The 20,934-nt window shown below is 42.6% G+C and overlaps 2 protein-coding genes across 3 annotated transcripts in view; one reads left to right on the plus strand and one right to left on the minus strand.

Annotated features, from left to right (window-relative positions):
* Positions 1–1,493: 1,493 nt before the first annotated feature.
* On the minus strand, positions 1,494–3,767 carry fjx1 (four-jointed box kinase 1). Its single transcript, XM_073472433.1, has one exon. It carries the CDS (start codon positions 3,451–3,453, stop codon positions 2,170–2,172), a length of 1,284 nt encoding a protein of 427 aa, XP_073328534.1. The 5' UTR covers positions 3,454–3,767; the 3' UTR covers positions 1,494–2,169.
* Positions 3,768–7,308: 3,541 nt separating this feature from the next.
* The window catches only part of pamr1b (peptidase domain containing associated with muscle regeneration 1b), a 37,786-nt gene continuing 24,160 nt past the window's right edge, over positions 7,309–20,934 (plus strand). Inside the window, exon 1 of one of the 2 annotated variants that reach the window (XM_073471900.1) lies at positions 7,309–7,342. Coding sequence is in view for 1 of the 2 variants with exons in the window: in XM_073471899.1 (XP_073328000.1) it covers positions 20,692–20,851 (160 nt within the window). In the remaining variant the exon portion in view is untranslated. Of the gene's footprint in view, positions 7,343–20,664; positions 20,852–20,934 lie in introns of those variants that run through there. The other variant, XM_073471899.1, reaches the window with a different exon arrangement.

The following is a 20,934-nucleotide window of genomic DNA, read 5'->3' on the forward strand; positions in this document are numbered from 1 at the left end:
GAAGAAATGCAAAAAAACTAATTAGGGAAATGAAACTTTCATTTTCCATTTAGCTAACAAATGAAGTAGACAGTGATGTTAACAGTGAAGACAGATGAGCTGCAGAAAGAGGCGGGAATTGGGTGAAACACAGAGGGTGGGAAATTGTTTGAGGCAGGAAAGGAGGAAGGTTTGTGAGCCCACAGACCTCGGTTCAGCATTGTATTTAATCCTTGGTGTCCGCAGGCCGTCGTAAATCTCTTTGCGGCATTAATAGACATGCTTAGAGCACGATGCCCAGCTGCAACCCCACCCCCCCTCCCAGGAACACACATGTTCACATACTAACCCCACACCCGGCACATTAACATGGCCTCCTTTCCCCTATGCAACAGTCAGTGCACATATTGATCCCCAAGTTCCTATTAGAGCTGCAGCAGGCAGCTAGTCTGGAAAAAGCCTTCAGTTACACCTGCTTAACCCTCTGCTGCTTCTCCGCTGCTATGTAGTGACCTGACAGGGTGAAGCATAAATCACTGATACTGACACACGTGTGGTAAGCCATGAAACGAAATGCGAGTACAAATCAGGCCCTAATTTGAACAAGAGACACTCATCCCACTCTATGGAGATGCACAGTCAAACAGCGGTGGTTTGCCCTGGAGTTGGCCATGTATATTATAAAAAAAAAAAAAAAAAACTTGTAAAAGAAACCAGATGAGGTGCAGATAATGAGAGGCTGGAAAGAATTAAGCCTTCAAAAGATCGATCGTACTTTCTCTCTGATGTGCTCGTAAGTCTAGAACCAGAAATCAGACACAGAGCTGGGGCCCATAGTGGAACTAACAAGGAGAAGATGCTTCCAAAAGAGTCAAATTAAAGACTGATGTGGGATACAGTGGAAGGAAAAATAGCACGGCTGACCATGCATGTCCTTTTTCTCTTGGAAACCTTTCACAGGTACAAAGTCAACATTTGAAAACTCTGTAAACGAGGCTCTCCTCTGAGAGCAAAGCGCTCATTAATTGTAGGCTTGGCTTCTCAGCAGCACATGAACCCACAAAAGGAGTTTTCTTACTTTTCAGCTGAACAGCTTGAACCAATAAGCCGTCCTGCCATGGCTGTAGGTTCACCGTTTATATTGCTAGAGTGATGAACATCCTGTAATCTGTCCTCTGAGAAAGGAGGAAGTTTTGATATAGTTAGGGAACAGTAAAGCCCCTCTTTCAAAGGATGTCAGATGATGTCAGTTGTCTCCTTCAGTTCATCATTCTGGGGGAGATTATAACGGGGATTAGAGATTCCTGTTGTAGCGTGCCTGTGGCTGACAGTATGGCTCCTGGGGAACATTGTGCCAGTGCAAGATTTTTCGACAGCACAATGAGAGCACTGTAAATGGCGAGCACAGAGGCTTGAAAAATCCCAGCGCACTACACAGACTAGGTAAATATTTGATGCACTCTAATCAGGCAATTAAGCACAAACTGCATTTAAAACACAAAGTCTGACAACAGTTAAATTAAATTACAGTGAATTTATCAAAAAGGACAAGAGATTTTGGAATGTTACAATGCATGTTAAATTAGCGGAGCGTCAAACTCCCGAAACAGGTTGACAGACAATATTTACAATGTACTTACAACATGTACAATGGATATGATACACCTGTGACTTTAAGGCTGAATATGCAATCCAAACACATTTACAAGAGTGCAGGTGCAGCTATGACGATGTACTGTGCAAACATTTTCTATAAAAAAGGGAGCCAGATGTCAACAGAAATACAGTATTCAAGAGTCAGATTATGTTAAGGCTTAGGCAAGACACAAGGCAAGAATCCAGACACACACATGAAGGGCTTCATTATGTTAACCCCAGTCACGAACATAGCCTACTCTTTACAATTAATCCTACTCGGGTGAGATTCAGTGGAGTGAAGGACAGGATAAACTGGCCTTAATCATTCCTCTCTGTGAGGCATACAGTGAAAATCTCATCAGGGAGCTTATAAACATGTGTCAAATTATTTATAAAGTAGGCAACACATTCTATTCACAAGAGGTAGTTCAGCTGGATGTCCAAGACAGTTTTGTGTAATGCGCATCAGTTTAGCACAGGTGTGCCAGCCGTGTTCGCAGAGCTCATTATACCGTGCAGGCAGCAAATCCGTCACCTGTGCGTGCTGAATGTTCACAGCTGGCTGTACTTCCCTTTGCAATGTAGAATGTGTCTGTATAATCTGTCTATCCTGTCCTGGAGAACACCAGCATGCTCGTCTGAGAGAAATCCTAATTCCGGGGACAAAGGCTCGCTGTCCCTGTAGAGCTCCAGCAGCCTTTTCCTGGAGTCTCTGCGCCTGTGCAGCTCCGCCACGCGCTGCGTGGTCCTCTTTCTGAACATGCACACAGAGTTCAGTACTGTGCTGTGATATTTCTCCCACATGTTCAACACCCGAAAGCCGTGCACGAGTCCGGCCTCGTTGTCTATGAATACAAGGTCACCGCGGGGTGTTTTCAGGAGGTTGTTAGTGTCCCTCTCCATTACGCGCGAATCCCACTGCAGGCTGAACAGATTGCTGACGAGTCTGTCGAAGTTTGCAGTCAGGTAGTCGAATATGATCAGGTCGCTCCACTGCATCAGCTCCAGCAGCTCCGGCGTCGTCTTGTTCCACAGCTCCTTGAGCACAGGATGCAGCCCGCTGCTCTCCTGTCGGAGCGGCGCAGGTGTGACCACCCCGGTCAGATTGGAGACCCAGTCGGTGAGAGAAACCACGGCCCGATCGCTCCACTGCAAACCATCTATCCGCGTCCTCACAGCTGCCCATTGCTCACTGTCACCGTTCACCTGGGACAATATTAGAGGGGGCACGTTTGTGATGCCTAACAAACTGGCAAGGTAATACGTCAAAGTTTCTCCTTGCACCTGATCCGCGTTTATTCCGTAACGCACGCACGCTTTGGTCCCATCTGCAAAAGTAGCGAGCTGATTAGATATCCTGCCGCATCCCGGCTCCAGGCTCACTATCCGGTTTGTCCTGGCTCTCTCTCGCCATGCCCGAGCGTATTCCTCCGTGAAGCCCACACGAAGGAGATCCTCCAGCCCTTCACTCCAATATATCCCATCCTCCACCGGGGAGCCTAACTTGACCGGGCCCTCCCGCTGCGCTGACCTCTTGTTATCCCCATTCACATGGTAATCTCGACTTCCTGCAGAGACGGCTTGATCGGTGAGGTTGCGAGCCTCAAGTCTGCCCCCCAAGTGGGGTCTTTGTGCCGCTGGGACAGCGAGCAAAACCCGGAAAGTTTTGGCAGAGAGGTCCGCTGGGAGACCCTGGTGAAAAGACCCTCCGCCCGGTGCTGAGAACCTCCGTTTGTGTCGCTCCAAACGGGTCTCCAGCGCGCTCCAGACGTAGAAAACACTTGCAAGGGCGCACAGGAAAAGGAGAGCGAATAAGTTTGCCGAAACAGCCCTCATGGTGAGACCACCCTTCCCTCCGGGGACCTGCAGAGCTCAAGCAGGTTAAATAAGACACAGAAAGAGCCAAATGTCTTCAATCCACAGTTGAGCTGGAGCGGCTGTGAGCTGTGCGCCCCACGGCTCCCAGGCGGACTGTTTGAGATCACAGGAGGAAGAGGGTCTCCGGAACAGTGTGAATCTCATCTCCCGTCCTGCACAGACGCCTTGTCATATCCGTCCTTTGCGGGAAACAAGAAGGAGCATTTCGGATCACCACGGCCGATATCCGCTAGTGAACGTCCTCCATTATAGCCCACTGGCGTCGTAGGTGCTTTCTGTCCGTGTCCACCTCTCCGTTTCTCATCCTCTCCTCTCTCTCTCTCCCTCTCTCTCCACCGGGCGCTGTGTGAGTTTTGATTTGTGGTGGTGTCGGCTCGCAGAGAGACACTAGGCGGTGAGACACGTGACTCCAGTCCCGAGATGGTGGGCGGATCGTGGGAAGGAGGGTTCAGAGAGGAGCGGAGCAAGTGCACCGCGCTGCGTTTTGTGTGTGTGTGTGTGTGTGTGTGTGTGTGTGTGTGTGTGTGTGTGTGTGTGTGTGTGTGTGTGTGTGTGTGAGAGAGAGAGAGAGAGAGAGAGAGAGATGTGAGAGGATTGTGTGGTATTAGCAAAGGCAGTCATTATGATAATTGATACCTTGGGCAGAAATACTCTGGAAATAATGTCACCATTTTAAACAAATTATTTTGCGCCTGTTCACCAAGCTGAATCCGTGTCAATGAGGCAGAGGCGGGCAGGGATGGAGTTGGAGGGGGGCGAACTCGCCTGAACCCACTTTGCCCAAATTTGTGCAAAACATTCACCCACGTTTTTTTTTTTTTTTTTTTTAAATTCCATCTCTAATTTATGATCACCATGAGGTCATTGTGGATCACAGAAAGCATCAAGTATTATCAGCACATTCCCTGTCACAGTTTTGGCTCTTTACTCCGACACGTTATGTTTAAAACCAAAGTACAACTGTGGGAATAAATTGTCTGTCTGGGTAAAATGCTGTCCCGTCCATGTTGGATTAACAGTGTGTGACTCATTGCCATCTCCACACCCCCAATTTAAGGACAAATGTCCAAAATTTAACTTGAGGACAAGGCATCTATTTGTGCCCCAAGCACATGATCAGTCTAGTCTGGCTAGACTGATCATGTGTTTCACTGCTGATAACCACACTGAAGGCAAAAAGCCCCTGAAACAAGCCAGAAGTGAAGATAAAGATTGAGAAAGGATGTTTGTTAGTCATAGACCCAGTTTTTTAAGGCCCTCATATTTAAACCCACAGTATGTATTTTTGCTGCCAGGCGTATCTCAAGCAAAACAAAACAAAAAAAAGATGTTGCCTTAAGTAGCGTGGGACTACAGGAGCTGTTGCCTTCAAGGTTAAACAACACCCACAGCTGATGAAAATCTATTCATGTGACTCAACATGAATGTTCACAGACGAGGTAAAGTTATGTTTTGTCACGTTCGCTGACTACCTTCCTCACTCTCTGACGGTTTATCTGGTATTTCTTCAGAAGTTGTATCTACAGGCGATTCAGTGAAACACTGCCATCACCTTGAGTAAAGCTATTGATTTCTCTGGGTTTGAACATTGCTGGAAATATTGGGGATACTGTAAATAAACTACTCAACAGAATAAAGTCATTTTTTTGACATTTTATAGCGGAAATGTTACATAATATATCACTGAGTGTGTTCAAACAATGACAGTGGATTGTCAAATGTGCTGGAACAGAGTCAAAACAACAAAAATGTGAGACAGTCCTACGACGTATAGACGGCACTGTATAACAGCTTCAGACCTCGCAAAAATTTTCTCCTCCTTTACCATAAAATTGTTTTTTATAAAAGAATATTTTAAATAAATAATCAATATTTGAAACAACATGACCTTCAGTGCATTTAGTAAATAACATTTTTAGACGTTGCCTTGATTTTAAATTAATGTCTGTTAGATCTACGAGTACAAAGGCATTTTCCTTCATTTCATGTATACATCTCCATTTATATTCAAATTTAACCCATACCTGAAACTATGACTGAAAATCTTCTCACACTTACTGACTTTATTTCGAGCTTTGAACCATATCTCGCCGTCATCTTCAGTAACAGATGGGATAAGCTCATTCAAGACACATTTGATGTTGTTACCTTGTGTCAGTATTAAATAGTTCAAACTCCTGCTTTGTATTCTTAAAGACTAACATTATTTCAATTTCTGCTGCTAAATATTTCATCATTTTCCGACGAACACCCGGGGCACAATAAAGTCAGCTGCTTGTTTCATCCTTGCCCAATGCTTTTGTTAAACCAAATGTAACACGCATGCACACAAACTCCTTTACACACATCTCCCTCATTAAATTATTCCTCATTAGCATCCCCCCACACTCTTTACCATGCGACTCATGTTTTCACACTCTGTATCTTGAACCTTAGTTTCCTAATCAAATTAATTGGGTCATTTTTATTGCAACATGCTGGCATGCTAAATTGCCTGAGTCGAAGAGACAACCATAGACAAGAATACTCAATTACACCCTGTAAACTAGAGGTCCACTAATGTATGCTTGAGATGCCTGGAGCTCCGAAACTGTTATCTTCATGCTGATATTCGTGCTGTTTTATAGCTTGAAGAGCGACATACTAAAGCTGCACAAAACCCTTCCCCACTGCTATATCTTTGAATATCTACCAACATGCTGGAATAGACGGGAGACGAATTCTCGTAGACAGGCTGTTGAAATCATTCTGATGTGGTCTTATTGCTCGTGTAGCCTTCACTTCTGATTTGCAAAGTTGGATGTTTTGGTCTTTTTTGCCATCAGCCGAATAATTTGTTCAATTCCCTGCCTGTGTTTGATTCTGCAATGCAGATTGATAGCAGAGGCAGTGCAGAGGAAACGAAAAATCCCCGGGTTGATCACGAGTAGAAAAGCATTTAGCAGGTCCTAGAATATCAAGAAATGGTTTGTGTAGCGGTGCATGGCCGAGCATGTTTTTCTAACATGGTTGACAAAAGAGTGGGTCCTTGTGGAGGTGTGTTTTTTCTCCATCTGCCGTTAAGAGATGTTAGAAACAAATTAGTCATTGCAAATTGAACACTGTTTCCCAGAAATGCAGATAGTGAGGGATACAAAATAGGCTTATTAAAAACAAACAAGTAAAGACAGGTGAAAAGAGGATACTTTCAATGTGTTCTGTAATGCTTGTCTATAAAAAACATACATCACCTTAGCTGCTTCCCTTCAATTTCACTTTAAAGCTGAGTAGCAGTAAGACTTCCAAGGTCTAGACGTAGGAAATGAAGAAGGCTTAAGTGCATTGCTGAAATTCTGTCTGATGTGTGTTGCTTTTTAGTAGTGTTGGGTGACTGTATTTACTGACTCCGTCTGCAGCAGCAAGGCTGGTGTCCCTTTTCCCGGAGCACAAGCGCGGGCATGTTCTCATATCAAACCTATCTGTTTCTTGCCATGTGTTATCTGCAGGTCAGCCAACCTCTGAGCCCCCCCCCCCCTCCTGCCGCATTCCTCCCTTCACTTTCCTCGTAAATCCCACAGCGGTCCCAGGAGGGCCGTAACACAGGGAAAAGCCTTTCTCCACCAGGGATGGCTGTCCGTGGTCAAGCGCTGCAGTGACACCAGAGAGCCCGGGCCGTCTGTCATTCTGTCTGCAGCCACACAGCACACCCATCACCGGCCGTCTGACCACGCCACAGCTGCGATACAATCTCGGGTTCTCCGTGTGGTTTCCGAGCAGATGGACAGAGAGGCCAAGGAGACAAAAAGAAACGAGTGGACAGAGGAGGAAAAAGTGCAGTAGGCCTCTGTCACTTCCCCTGTAGTCTAAGGTTAGTTCATGCTGAGCAATAACTCATAGGTCCCTTGACACTTTGCAGCACTCTGTTTCCTGGACTGAATAATGAATGTGCAGGGCTTCCATTAGTGTTGAAAGCTCCGATTATTTCACAGGGCCTGACAATTACTCATGCTCAGGGAATCAGGGACAGGGTGGGGGAGATCTATGGGGATGAATTCATCGCCTCCTGGTTTCTGTATGATGAAGATATCTCTGTGTTTCTTTGGACATGTGTGTGCTCATTTAGGTTCATTCTTTAAAAAAAAAAAACAGTGAGTGGAGCAGATAATAACAAGGCGGATTAGATTTAGCATTCAAGTAGTGAAAAGGTATGCTCACTGAACTGTCAATACCTGCCTTGAATCCAGGAATGGGAATATTGCCATCTGTTCAAGGAGCCCAGCATGCACTTCTCTCTGTTCAGAGCACCAGAATCTGGCTGCGGTAAACTTGCAGCCGAGGATGTACCATTACAATAAATACTCCAGAGACAGATAAGACATTTCTTTTAACTGCTGATGGCGGAGACACGATCTTGTCAGCACTTATCTCAGCTCTTATCTCAAATAACACTTTGGAAAAGTGCACAAATTGCACAAACTGAACTGTACTTTCTTGGCTTCTTTTGCAGGCATATTTTACTAGTGTTTAATGTGAGAGGTCACGCAGTTTAATTCTCCACAACAGTGTTTATAGGATGCAGTTTTTAAAAGCAGCAGCAGTCTCCCTCCTGGCTTTATCTGGACAGAAAGCGAGGTCTCAGAGGCAGTAAGCAGAAACAAGCAGCCTATGCAGAATCAAACCGAAGCCATTGCTACATTGAGAGATCCTCTGCACCGCTGGGACCTGAACATGGCACACAGCCACCACACTGCTTCCCTTTTTTTTCCACCATTCACTGCAGTTTCATTAGCCTGCCTTTGCCAATTTCCTGATATGCAGGCTCAAGGTTTTTAGCAAAGACTGGTCAGTCGCTATTTGCTAATGAACCAGTTGTTGTTAATGAATGCGGAATTAGGCTCTCAGCCTTGGAGGAACCAGGAGGCTTGGCTTATTGATGTGCTGTACTCCCCATCTCCATCTGGTTTCCATGCGGCAGCATTTAAAAGAGAGGGGTTTGAACCAGCAGAGGAGTGAGCCATTGAAATTCAGTGCTACACATGGGAGACCCTCTTGCAAGAGCAAAATCGGGAGAAGAGGAAGGAGATGTACTGTGGAGCCACTTGATTAAAGAATCAGTGTCCAATCTCCTGGATTACACCCCTTGACCTGCCACGCCAAATCCCCTATTAAATAAGTCAAGAATTGAATTCTTTTTACTTTCCTTTCGGCTAACTGGCTTATTGACTCAAGTGTGCTCAGTGCTTTGTGGCAAGGCTTGCCTTTAAATTGGCTAAAGGCAGAGCTTAAGAACATCTAATCATTAATAGGAAAGTCATGACATTCAAACCCTCTGTGTGCATTTTTTTTTTTTGTCCAGATGAAATGCACCGTGTGATATGGTTGTGTCCTGGCTCTTGTGTGGGGTCACACGGTCAGTTAAGATTAGAGATGGTGGTTAAATGTCCTCCTAACGTTTCAGCGAAACATTTAGCAGCTTCAAGTTTAATGGCCGAACAGCGTGAACTGCTTGCTCTCATCATATCACATTGAAATGAATCTTCTGTATGTGTGAGGGAGGAGTGCTGCGGTTTGCAATGCATCTTCTTTCTCAGCTCCTCCCCACCCTCTCTACGTTTCATGCTGGTTTAAGCAACCACTAATGAAAAACATTTAGTCTTTCCAGCATATGGCAGTAGCTGAGTAAAGGGAATTCAGTTACACTCTTTGAACAGATCTATGCAGATGTGCATGTCAGCGGGATGTCTTTCTGCATCATGCTAAGCTATCGAACAGTCTTGTTAACCAGGGGGCTGAACTGGCTTGAAGGCATTTTGCTCTGTAGATCAAAAAGCCAGTGGTAAGAAAAAAAGGTCCACATTTCATATTGCTACATTTGCAGTCTAAATTCACATTAACAGGCCTGCGCAGTGCTGTATAATTGCTTATTTTCCAGACGGGGCATACTGTAATCACATGCCAGTTGATGAGAAACTGTAATACCAATGTTCTTCTCTGTGCTTTCATTTGGCTGTGACACTTCAAAGTCTTGAATCTTGCTTGGATGTTAGATGGACAAAAGCTGAAAATGCAACATGCCAGCAGCAAGGAACTCAGTTTGACAGCTCAGGCAGTTGTAATTATCAGTTGTCAAAGAGCTTTTGATACTGAAATACCATATAATAGGAGGAAATACCCATATATAGTACATTGGTTAAATTTAAAACAGTTTATTAAAAAAAAAGCGCCACGAGAGGGATTTATAAAGTATGCCTTCTTTCTCATCTTGTTCTATACCTTAAATTAAATCTTAAACGTACTAGAAGGAACTTTTAACTGGTTATGAAATAGTCTCAATTCAATACTGATCCAGGTTCTGGTTCAGATTCTTCAGAGGAGTCTCACAGCCTGATGAAAGAAGCTGCTCTAGTCCAGTGGTATGGCAGAGGATACTCCTGTATTGCCAGAAGGCAGCAGATTAACTGGCTTATAACTTAACATTTAATGTTGGCATATTATTATAAATATAACCTAACTTTAGCTCAACAAAATAGCTATTAACGAGCAACCAAATCCATTATTATAAGATTTCATGTAACCAAGGTTTATGAATGGTAACGTTACTTAACAAGTTAATTTTGTTTCACCATCGTCAAATTACAGTAATTAATCTTACATAGCCACAAATAGATACTTTACCTCATTGCTATGAATCCAGCATAGAAGCTGTGTTTAAAAAAGAAAAATGATATAAGAATATGTTGTGTCTTTCATTCACTCGCTTCTAAAACAAATGCAAGCGGTGGCCAGATCAAGATTTTTATGACTGGAGGCGGTGGTGCTCATATGGCTTCTGTCCACAGGAAGCGCCAGAATCAACAAAACAAAAAGAAAGTTCCTTGTAGCTGCTTTAACACAAAAAACACCTTGCACATTCAACAAAACTTTCCGTTATTCTAACCCCGTGGTTTCTTCCACCCAGTTGCACTCCCTTTTTTCCAGCTCCTCAGCAGTAGTCATAATAACGTTGTTGGAGAGGTAACGGAAGGAACAGGCCAGATTCCAGGACACAAGAATGACCTGTTGCCATTTTGACCTTTTCCTACTCATGAGGCTGGTAGTGTTGACAGCACCCTGGTGGGGGAAGGGTAAACAAACGAGCCATATGGAAAAGAACTCCAGGCAACCACTGCGAGTAAAAGAAAAATACAGAAAACCTAACTTGCTCAGTCTCAAATTTTCAAATTAGCATGTCATATAGAGTGTTTGAGTCATCTGCATCTTGATATATCTTATATATCTTAATTTAGATATAGAGCAACTTTATTCAAAGTGTTGGTTCTGCAAAACTTTGCCTGTTCTTGGCACAGCGTATCTAAATCAGGAATAATCCCTCTCCTCTTATCTTTTAATCTTTGTTCCTTTCTCTGAACTGTGCTGCATAAATATCAACATCCTGCTCGTCTGTCTGAGCCTAAAATCAGTACAAGTATATGAGATAGGCTTTTAAATCATTTAAAATCCCAGAGACGGAGCGGAACACTCCGGCCATTTGCTATCGGCTTTATTTCACTGGAAGTCTGCTAGAGAGCAGAGGCTTGATCATTTATGGCCATGGCCTTGTGGAAAGAGCCTTTTCCATATAGGCCTTGATGTTGGGTGTGTTTTACTTGCCTATGCTTCACTGGTGCCTGGAATCTCTAATGTGGCATGTAGACGCTCGCCACTGATAGATTTGTGTCCCTTGGGACAGGTTTGTATCACTGTTGGCTGTCAGCACATACATTATGCCGTTTAAGCAAGAATGATCACTGCTATTAACAACAAAGCAGGCCCAATTGAATAATTTAACGTAGTGGCAGTGGCTCGTTGCCGTTAAAAGAAGGGAGTGGAGGATTGATCAAACAGCCAGCCCTACCCCAGCTGTGGGAATATAAATAATAAAATGAGATCAGAGTGATTAGTTATGGTGGCCCGTTCCAGTCCGGTGCCTAATACTTATATTCCTTTTCCTGCTGAGATTCGCGCCATGGACATTTTGATTTCACTTTGTTGCTCCGAATGGCAAATCAATATGTTCCATAACAGATGGAAGCAGGGATGATGGGCTGTACTTATATGAAATCCTAGAAAGTGATGTGCTGCAGTACAGGGTGCTGTTTTTTTTTTTTTGGGGGGGGGGGGTTTGGTTTGTTTTTTTACCTTGTATAGGTTTTTGTGACTCGCCTGCAGTAGAAAAAAGACATATCAACCCCTCCACATAAGTCTTCAAAGGGCACTCTAAATTCATCTCATGTCTCTCTCTTGAAAGATATTTCATGGATTTGTAGGCTCTGACTCCCTCTAGAGTCTAGAGGGAGTAAGGGTTAAAAACAGTGGATAAACAACAACATACTGTACCTCTTCTCATAAACACCCCCATTCACTTAAATGCATACTTTTGAATTTTTAAGCTTACACCAGATTTCACCTTTGGGATTCAGTTTGAAGGATAAAGTCTGCGAACATTCGTGCCTTTATGAAAGGGGTCATGTTTAGAGTCTCTGTGGCAATTTACTCTCACATGAACATCGGACTCACTGGCGGAAGGGTGGTATACATCTAAAGGCAAATCTCTCCACGGTTACACCTCGGTCGATGCTTCAAACTGAGTTGTGTTCTATATTCAGCTGCCTACATTGTAGGAGGTTAGACATCAGTATGAGCAGTGCATGATGTAACAGTTCTGTAAGGATACATTTATTACAGACACAAACATCCTCAGCCATCAGAAGGATTTATCAGCTGCTTCAGATCATGCTGCTTTTTCTGATTAATGTCTGAAGCATCTTGAAATAACATGTTTTGATTTTTGAACCAATTTTTTTCTTATGTAACTTGATGATTAATCCGAGATAAGTGATCCTCTCTTTGACATTCTACAAATTGAGGCCAGGCCTTTCAACATCGTGGCTTTTACTCTTGAAAGTTCAAATCGAGAGCAATGAAATCTGTGAAGAGGATCAAAAGGGTTTTTGAAATTAACTTTATCTTGAGGACGTAGTGAAATGGCCACGAAAATTACAAGAGCAGAGCCACAATGTTGATAGTGGGAGTGCATTTTAATTTTTCAGACATTTTTAACAATTCAAAAGAGCTTCCATTCTCTCTGTTCTTGTTTAGTTTAATTTTCTGGTGTTATTTTATGTTAATTCCTCGCTTGTTCTTTCTATATCTGTCTCTTAAACACACAAAACACATACACCCAACGCCTCTCGCCTTCAATAATTTAAATTCTGTTACAAATCCAGAAACTCTGTATGCGCCTATTTCAGAACAGGGTCACCAACTGTACATAACATGGAACAACTGTATGTTTTTTTTTCACATGTATAGATTTTAATTTACACTGAATTCATACATACTGCTGTGCAAAATGTCTTCACACATAATGTCTCTTCTGTGGAAATGAATCCCAAATTTAGCAGTTTCAGAGTGGTGTGACATGCTGTAAAATGTAATATCTAAAGGGGTTGCTTGGAGGGTCTCTGCTGGTACATAATAAAAGAAAATGTGTGTCACAAAGAATGACTCCACCACAAATAAATCCAGGAGGTCTTGCATGCCTTAAACCTCCTATTTACTGAGACTGCCTTTACATACCTGATTGCTAAGTGGTTTCATGTGCAGTCACGACCTTTGCCCATTTCCCAAAACATTTGTGCTTTTCCATGTTTAACCACAAGAGGCTGCTGTGTGCATATTGTCCCTCTTTTAGAATTTGGCTTTAAGAACAGTGTGCTTTTCGTTGTTTATTGTAGTCTGCTGTTTGTGCTTTTTTTCCTTGAACTATAATCTGACTAAAGAGGGCAGGACAAACTGATGCAAAGGAATACAGGAAGCAAGAAAGAGGAAAAAGAAAGGCATCGACAGTGAATTTGTCCTTTTGCATTCTACTGTATATTTATATTATACACTTAAAATGTAAAAATAAAGGGTAAAGGTTCATTTATCTGTCATTTTACATCAACGGGGTTGTAAAACGACACTGAATTTACCTCCGAGGATGAATTTAGGAGTCTTATCAGGAAAGAATCTGCTCCACAGTCTGGCAGTATGTCAACGGATACTTATGTATCTTTTGCCAGCAGGGTGGACAGACTGTGGCTGGGGTGGGTGTTGTCTTTTAGTATCTATTACAGTATCCTTTTTTTAGTATGCTGACTGAATTTATTAGGCACTTAAACACAACGCTGTTGATCAGAAGCGCTATACATAATGATACATAACAGAAATAAAATGCATTAGATTAAAAAGAATTAAATGATTACAGGTCAGAGATAGTCATAAAACAGTGTGTAAAAGTGTATTAAAGTTTCTAATTTAAAGGGAAAATCTGTTATTGTTAAACCTGGGCCCTGCGTTTACATATTTTGGTGTGTAAATGACCAACAGGTACAAAAACATTTGGAGTCAGTCTAGTCGATCGCCTCAACTGGCAGCTGCACACGGGCTGCAATGGCTCTTCAACTGTCAAGTATACGTCCACTAAAAGTTTTGAAATGCTCAGATTCTTATTCTGAGCGTCTGCCAACATTACAGAAAGGATCTCTTTGTTAGAGCAATATCCCACGTTTCCACCATTTTAAGTTATAGTTGGATTTATATCATCAAACAGAAGTAAGGGGGTAGGTAGTGTCATCATTTTAACTCCTGAAACAGCTAAAAAAAAACAAGTTCTTTTGTTGCGAGTCAGGTAATGTAATTCTCTGAATATTCCCACATGGACTAAGTCAGTGCACAAAGTGAAAGTCAACACATGTGTAATTTTCCTGTGAATGTTACAATGACACCAATATTTATGTTTATGTTTCTCATAACTATCGTTGAGCTTATCCCGGATAGTTTTGTGGTGTTTTATTTACATGATGTAGCTCAGAAACTTAAAACAACTTAGTAACAATTTGATTAACTAATGCATATGCAACATTTTATCCTTCCACCACATCCCATTTAGTTGCACTGAGGCATACTTCGTGATCAGGCTTAATGCTCGACACGGTTGAAAAGAATGCCAACCTGAATCCACTGTTATTATTATGGCTGCGCAGCAACAAAGCCTCCCATAAAACTAAATCCAAAATTAATGTGACTATAAATACACAACAGATCAAGTATCGAGAGGGTGCAGCTCCACTTCCACACCCCACATCTGAACACGCTGCACTATGAGCACCTTCTCTCTCCTGTTTGTTTGCCACGTTCAGCCTCATTAAGTGGCTCTGTTCTATAAAACGGTGAATTCTTCCTGTCAAGTGTTCCATGCCTCACACAAAACGACACTTATGTCACCGAGAACACGCTGAGATCACTGAGCTCCCGTCTGGAGACTCCTCAAGAGCTATAACCAAGAGAAACGAATAACAAAACAGAGTTCAGAAAGGAGAAACTGCTCTCAAAGCAGCAAAGTTGGAGAGGAGAAGGAGAATTAGAGCGCAGAGGTGATATGCTGTAAAATGTTGGGTTTCTGTTAATGGGCTTTTGGTGGCTGTTTTCCACCCTAAAGTAACTAAGTGGCTCCAATTCTGGTCTTTCACACTGACCTCACTCGGACTGACTTTTTCTCCCTCTGACCAAATTATTTCCACCACAATGGCACAGCCTTGGCGTTCCACCGCAAATGGTGACAGGAAGCGGATGACCAAAACAGAAACCTAGTTGCCATGGTGCACAAAACAAACTCTCGTGTGAGACAGTTGTCTAGGTCATTGTCCGCGTGGCTATTCTTCAGTACTAATAACACAACAAGGGTCACTTTGAGATTAACACGTATCAAGGGAAGGAAATGCAATTGTCTCATAAACAAAAGCGTGGCAGGTCTGAAGGACACTGTGTCTCATGTCAGGGACCTCCTGAGTCCCAGAGCAGATGGAAAGTCTCCTCATTCCTCCTGCATACCGCACTTTCCCCTCTCCGTCTCCCTCCATGTCCTTCTGAGCTTTCGATTATAAGAGTGATATATTTTGTTATCCCAGCGTGATTCTGTCTTCCAGCAGGGATCTTGATCGGCAATTACTCAAGGAGCTTCCAGTGCTACTGTGACCAGCTCCAGTCGTTCTTCCCCCTTCAACAATTTGATTTTCAGAGTTTCTGTACTCATAAGACCTTGTTTTAGACCCCAGAGCCGGAGTCCTGCAGTCTCTCTATAAACTTTGATGGCCTCGACAAGATTTATGATCTTGAGAGCTGTCTGGATGATGGCGTGAGACTATTCTCAGACAAATCCCACTCACAGTATTGAAAGAAAGGTTTGCCCTTGTTGAAGTGTAGACAGTCTCCGATTTATTTTCAAGGGTAGAGGCTTCATTTTATTGGAAAATATTCAAAATAAATAACCAAGGTCTCTGGGTTCAAGTTGTTAGATCTTGATTTTAACAGTTAAAGCTAGAAAGAATAACTCTAAAAATGTTTTCCAAAGTTTGCAAGTGCTGGCTGTTTTTGCGTTTGGCTGTGCGTGGATTTGCACAGAAAGCTGATGTATGCGGATATTTTGCACATGCTGTCATTTGGATGAAGGTGGTTCCTATTAAAAAAAAGTTGTTTCCTATTAAAAAACGTTGCTTCCTATTAAAAAAAGTTGTTTCCTATTAAAACATATTTTTCATGTACGGATCAGTCATGTTCTGATGTAGAGAAAATCCCTCCTTTTCACTTAAAGGTTCCTGATTACAGGTTGTCAGAAGGTTTACATTAAAGAGGCTGACTCGACTGCATGTTCCTAGAGGTACATATGGAAGAGTTCATACTGCATGTTGGATCTCATATGGGTGGAGCTCAGCAGGTCACACATGCATGTACGTACGCTCAGATATGCTCACTGTATCTTTATCATCCTATCTATAGACGCCCTTGTGGGTGCTATGATAATCTTTTATGTGGTTCCCTGCAGCTGCGATCTTTTGCAGATGGACCTTTTGCTGTGGGATTAACATGGTGCAATGGGATTTGAAATCCAAGTCTTTGTCATTTCAAGCCATAGCTGCATAGCTTTCCTGGGCGGAGACTCAGGAGGACAGATTTAGGTCTTCAAAGTAACAAAGTGACCTGTTAATGTGTTTGACCTGACTTATATATTGAGGTAAATCTGAGCCAGGCAGGAACAACTTTGAGTGGAGAATTTACATGTGAGCCAAAACTCTGTTAGATGTTTCTGGCTAGATTACTTGAACATAGTGTGTGTTTAAGGCACTGAGAAATGCTTTGAAGTATGTGGAAGTGGTTGGGCAGCGGCGATAATGTGAAATGTAATTCTTGAGGCACTGTATCTAGCTTAATCTAGCATGACATACCTATAGGCATATATGAAAATGTCAAAATGAGGATTATAAGCATGTTGAGGAATGGGCTTCATGTAAACTGGGTCACTAAGTCCAGGCACATATCCTAAAGGACACTCACATGTGTGCTATATATTTCTTCTTCCAGTGTATTGAGGCTAATTTTCTCTTTCACGTTGTATCACTGAATATCATATCTTTTTCACCATCTATCTTACCTCTTTTTGTCTCCTCCTCCTCCTTAACTGCATGTGTATAATAAAGGAAGAAAAACTGGTGAGGTCAGACAGGGCCCTGCTCATCTTTAGGGACAGATAATCATGCATAAACACAGTGGCTGTACAGAGAGAGAATAGCTAACCTTGAAGGAGTTCATAAAAACAGGCTGTCTTCTTAAGCAGGGTGTTCCCTTTAGTGTGCAGCACATAAATGAGAGCATATTTGCAGACCAGTTTGACGCTGGCCTGCGTGATTAAGTTACTAAACTGCACCTCGTCATGGCACTGTGCTCCTGGCAACAGTTGTCACGGGCTTTGCTAAAAAGCAGCTGCAGGCATCGATCTTACCTGTGAAGGAGACGGCCTAGTTTCCATCCGCCACGTCCAGTGGAGACGGCAGGTCGTGCCATGATAAAGTGAGACCGTTAACTGTTGGGAAAAAAAAAGTTGCTCCTGTTTACTCTGTGTCTGCTGTGTAACCATAGAAATGCGATGAATGTGATGCCATGATTAGATTCCTTCATATTAAAACCACATGGCTCCATAGTGAGACACCTTTTATTTTGTCTGAACCCGTGAGACCTCAAACGCTACACTAACAAGTTAAGTCCATTAATAATGAACGGATCAGACACGTTGGACTGCACTTACTTTTTTAAAATAGCCTCTGAAAAACACTCAGTAACAAATGTGTAGTAAACAATGGATGCCATTAAGTGTAATGACTCCCAGGTAATTCCTGCCTTCATGTACTTGGTAATGAGATTTTACTGTGCGCTGTGGGCAGGGGGCCCATTCTCTTTGACCAACCGCAGTCACTGTGGTGCCAACTGGGAAGCTTTGATAATGCAGCCCAGGATGAGCATGATCTTTGGGTCATGAGAAAATGTTCCTCGTTCAGGAGAATGTCTCTTCTGCAGTAATGATGAATGAAGGTCTCAGCAGGGCTCTGGCGAGGTGACCAAAATGATGAGTGTAGTCAAGTGGGCAAAACGGATACTAATAACAACTTTGTTATCAACAACAGGACACTATGTAGAACTGCACATCCTTGTACTACTGAGTTTTGTGATGAATCTACTCTGCGGCATCAATTGTCAGACTTTATTTTGTTGATAAAAACCATGTATCTCCAATTTTGGTCATTTTAATTTTTTTCAGAAAAACAATGTTTTGCAGTTTGAGACAAAACATGCAAGAAACGATAGTTCGCACGAGGTCGAGGGCAAAAGAAAAATCGTCATGTGATGTTACAAACCAGCTAACACAACACAGTGTAAACCAAAACATTATTAAAGTCCCCTTCCTGTGAAAAATGTCCTTTTCCCGCTACAGTAAATGTTTGAGCTTCACTGTGTAAAATGATGTAAGTGCAGAGTTGACAGAGGAAGGCTGTTTTCTGAGTCATTACTGAAAGTGTAAATTTTATCTGTGCTCATTAAAAAATTGATTTTAAGAGGCGGTCTGTAGGCAACACAAATAGTTTGGAAGCCAATCCTGGCCCAGTAGTCAGCATACATACGTAAGTGTGGTGTGGAAACTTGAAGGGGAGGACTTTACAGTGAAGTAGGAGACATCTTGTGTCCAGCAGCTAAACTTAACAAAAAACATGACTGACACACCTTAGAGGAATTTTATGTGTGCCTTTATACATGTGTCATCCACACATGTATAAGGTACCTTTAATTTTCTAAACTCGTATCTTGACCTCTCTTTGATTTTTCTCTGCAGTGTGAAATAACATAACAGTGGAACTTCCGAGATGCATTAGCGTTCCTATTATCCTCTCTACAATGAAATTATCGCTGTCCTGCTTATCCAATGCAATTCCTGTTAATGGCAGAACTGCATTGGATGCTCTGCAGTTCAGCATATTGCAGTTTTGGTGTGAAAGCTCTGCAAGTATCCCGTTGTGGGTTGAGAAAATGAGCCTACTTCTTAAAGTTTAATAACCCAATTTATTACAGATTAAAAATATATGGAAAGTTGTACACTTCCACTATTTAGGTAAAAAAAAAAAAGTATATACGATCTACTCTGTATTCTTCTGACAGACTGCAGCTGTGGTCTCTCTGGAAACAAAACTAATGTCCACATTAACCTGAAGCCTTGAGTTTCACATAATAAACCATTAGGCATCTGGACAAACAGTAGAGAGGTGGTGAAAGGTGGGAAGAAAGCACAGCGAGGCAGACAATATTTCCTCTCCCCCCCTCTGTTTCTTCCGTGATTTTCCCTTTTTTTCCTGCCTTCTCTGTCTGTTTATCCCCCAGTCTTTATTCCACTACTTTCTTCATAAACTCTTTTTTTCAGTTTCCCTACCAAACACATACACAGACTGGAACACGGCTCATGCGTTCCTTCCATGGTCTGAATCCTGCTGTTTCAGGAAACTGCTCGGGATATTTGATTCTCCTTCTCTGAGTCGTTTGATCCAAAATTCGCCGTGAGCTCTAACATGCAGCTTGGAGTCCAAGTGAGCGAAGAACAACAATTGAATTAATTTCAGGGCTGTGTCCAGCTCAAATAAAACACACCCAAGAGAGATCATCAAAAACAACAACTGTTTCTTTTCTCTGGCTCCCTCTCTGTTGTTAAATTCTTCAAGTTGGAAAACAGGTTGAAGTCGAGGGGAAAACTACTTCAGTTCATTTTCCCTGCCAGTTAATCTGCAGAATAACATCAACCACATATCAGTGTTATAAGAACTTTGATTATGTAATTTCACTCTGTTTATGTATATTTGTGTACATCTGTAATGGGAATCATTTGAAAGTTTGGGGAAATACACTTATGTGCTTTAGTGTTAGAACTAGGTGAGAGGATTGACAACACTTTAATGTCTGTACACTAAAGATGTAGCAAGAGCTGGAACCGGTTCAGTTAAGTTTAGCATAAAGACCAAGAACAGGGAGAAACAGCTCTCATGGCTCTGTCCAAAGGTAAGAAAATCCCTATTCCCATCCAAGAAATAGTTTGGCGCATAAACCTCCATAAAACATCAAATTATTGTTGTTACGGTGTTGGAAGGAACTAGTCTCCTGTCTGTAGCTTTGTATTTAGTGTACTGATGTGAGAGTGGTATCTTCTCATCTAACTCTCTGCAGGAAAGCCATTAAGTGTATTTTGCTGTAAGATATCAGACTATTTTCCTTTGGTATCATTATGATGACTGACTGAATGCTGTTGCTAAACACACACTGCTTTTCTGCTTTAAAGCTCAGCAAGGTATGAACTTGAATAACGCTGACCTCAAGATTTTTGTAGACACAAACACATTAGCAGTGAAGCAGACATTAAATCGATCACCGCATGATTGGTTCTGACAGTGTGGCAAGCACAGAGTGTCGAACATAAACTGGTTGTTATGAGCTTCCCCTCATTGTGTGTGTGTGTGTGTGTGTGTGTGACACCATAATGAGTTAAGCACAAAACACTGGAGCGTTCATTCACGAGCAGTGACGTCGTCCTGTGAGCGGAGCGAGGGGAGTTTTTGGGAGACCACTGCAAGTGGAACTCCTTGCGAGGCTGGTCTGTAACCTGAAGCCAAAGAGAAGTGAGAGAGAGAGAAACTGAGAGAGGACGAAATTGAGGGAGAGAGAAAGAGAGAGAGAGAGAAATGGAGGGAGGGGGAGGGAAGGACTGAAGGGCCGAGAGAAGGTGATGTCAGCTGAGTTCAGAAAGTAAACAGAGTTCCAGACTGCAGCATGCTGTCTGCGGGACGGGGACTGCAGCTGGGGCAAACCCACGGGGGCACCAACACAATCCCCTGGACCAACACCATTATCTCGGGCAAGGAGGGCTGGCTCCTCTTCATCTCCCTCTTCATCCTTATCTCCTTACCCCATGGGACAGCCTGGCCCTACGGTAAGAGACTGGCAAAGGCTTTACCTCCACTACTCTTCTCTCTGCCTCTATGTTTGGCTCAGCCTCTTGGTTTATGTTCTTTG

This window comes from Pagrus major, chromosome 8, assembly GCF_040436345.1.
Source record: "Pagrus major chromosome 8, Pma_NU_1.0".
Classification (NCBI taxonomy): Eukaryota; Metazoa; Chordata; class Actinopteri; order Spariformes; family Sparidae; genus Pagrus; species Pagrus major.

Bases quoted from the DNA above. Each gene is read 5' to 3' on its own strand.
- fjx1 (XM_073472433.1), bottom strand. From the start codon at position 3,453: ATGAGGGCTGTTTCGGCAAACTTATTCGCTCTCCTTTTCCTGTGCGCC.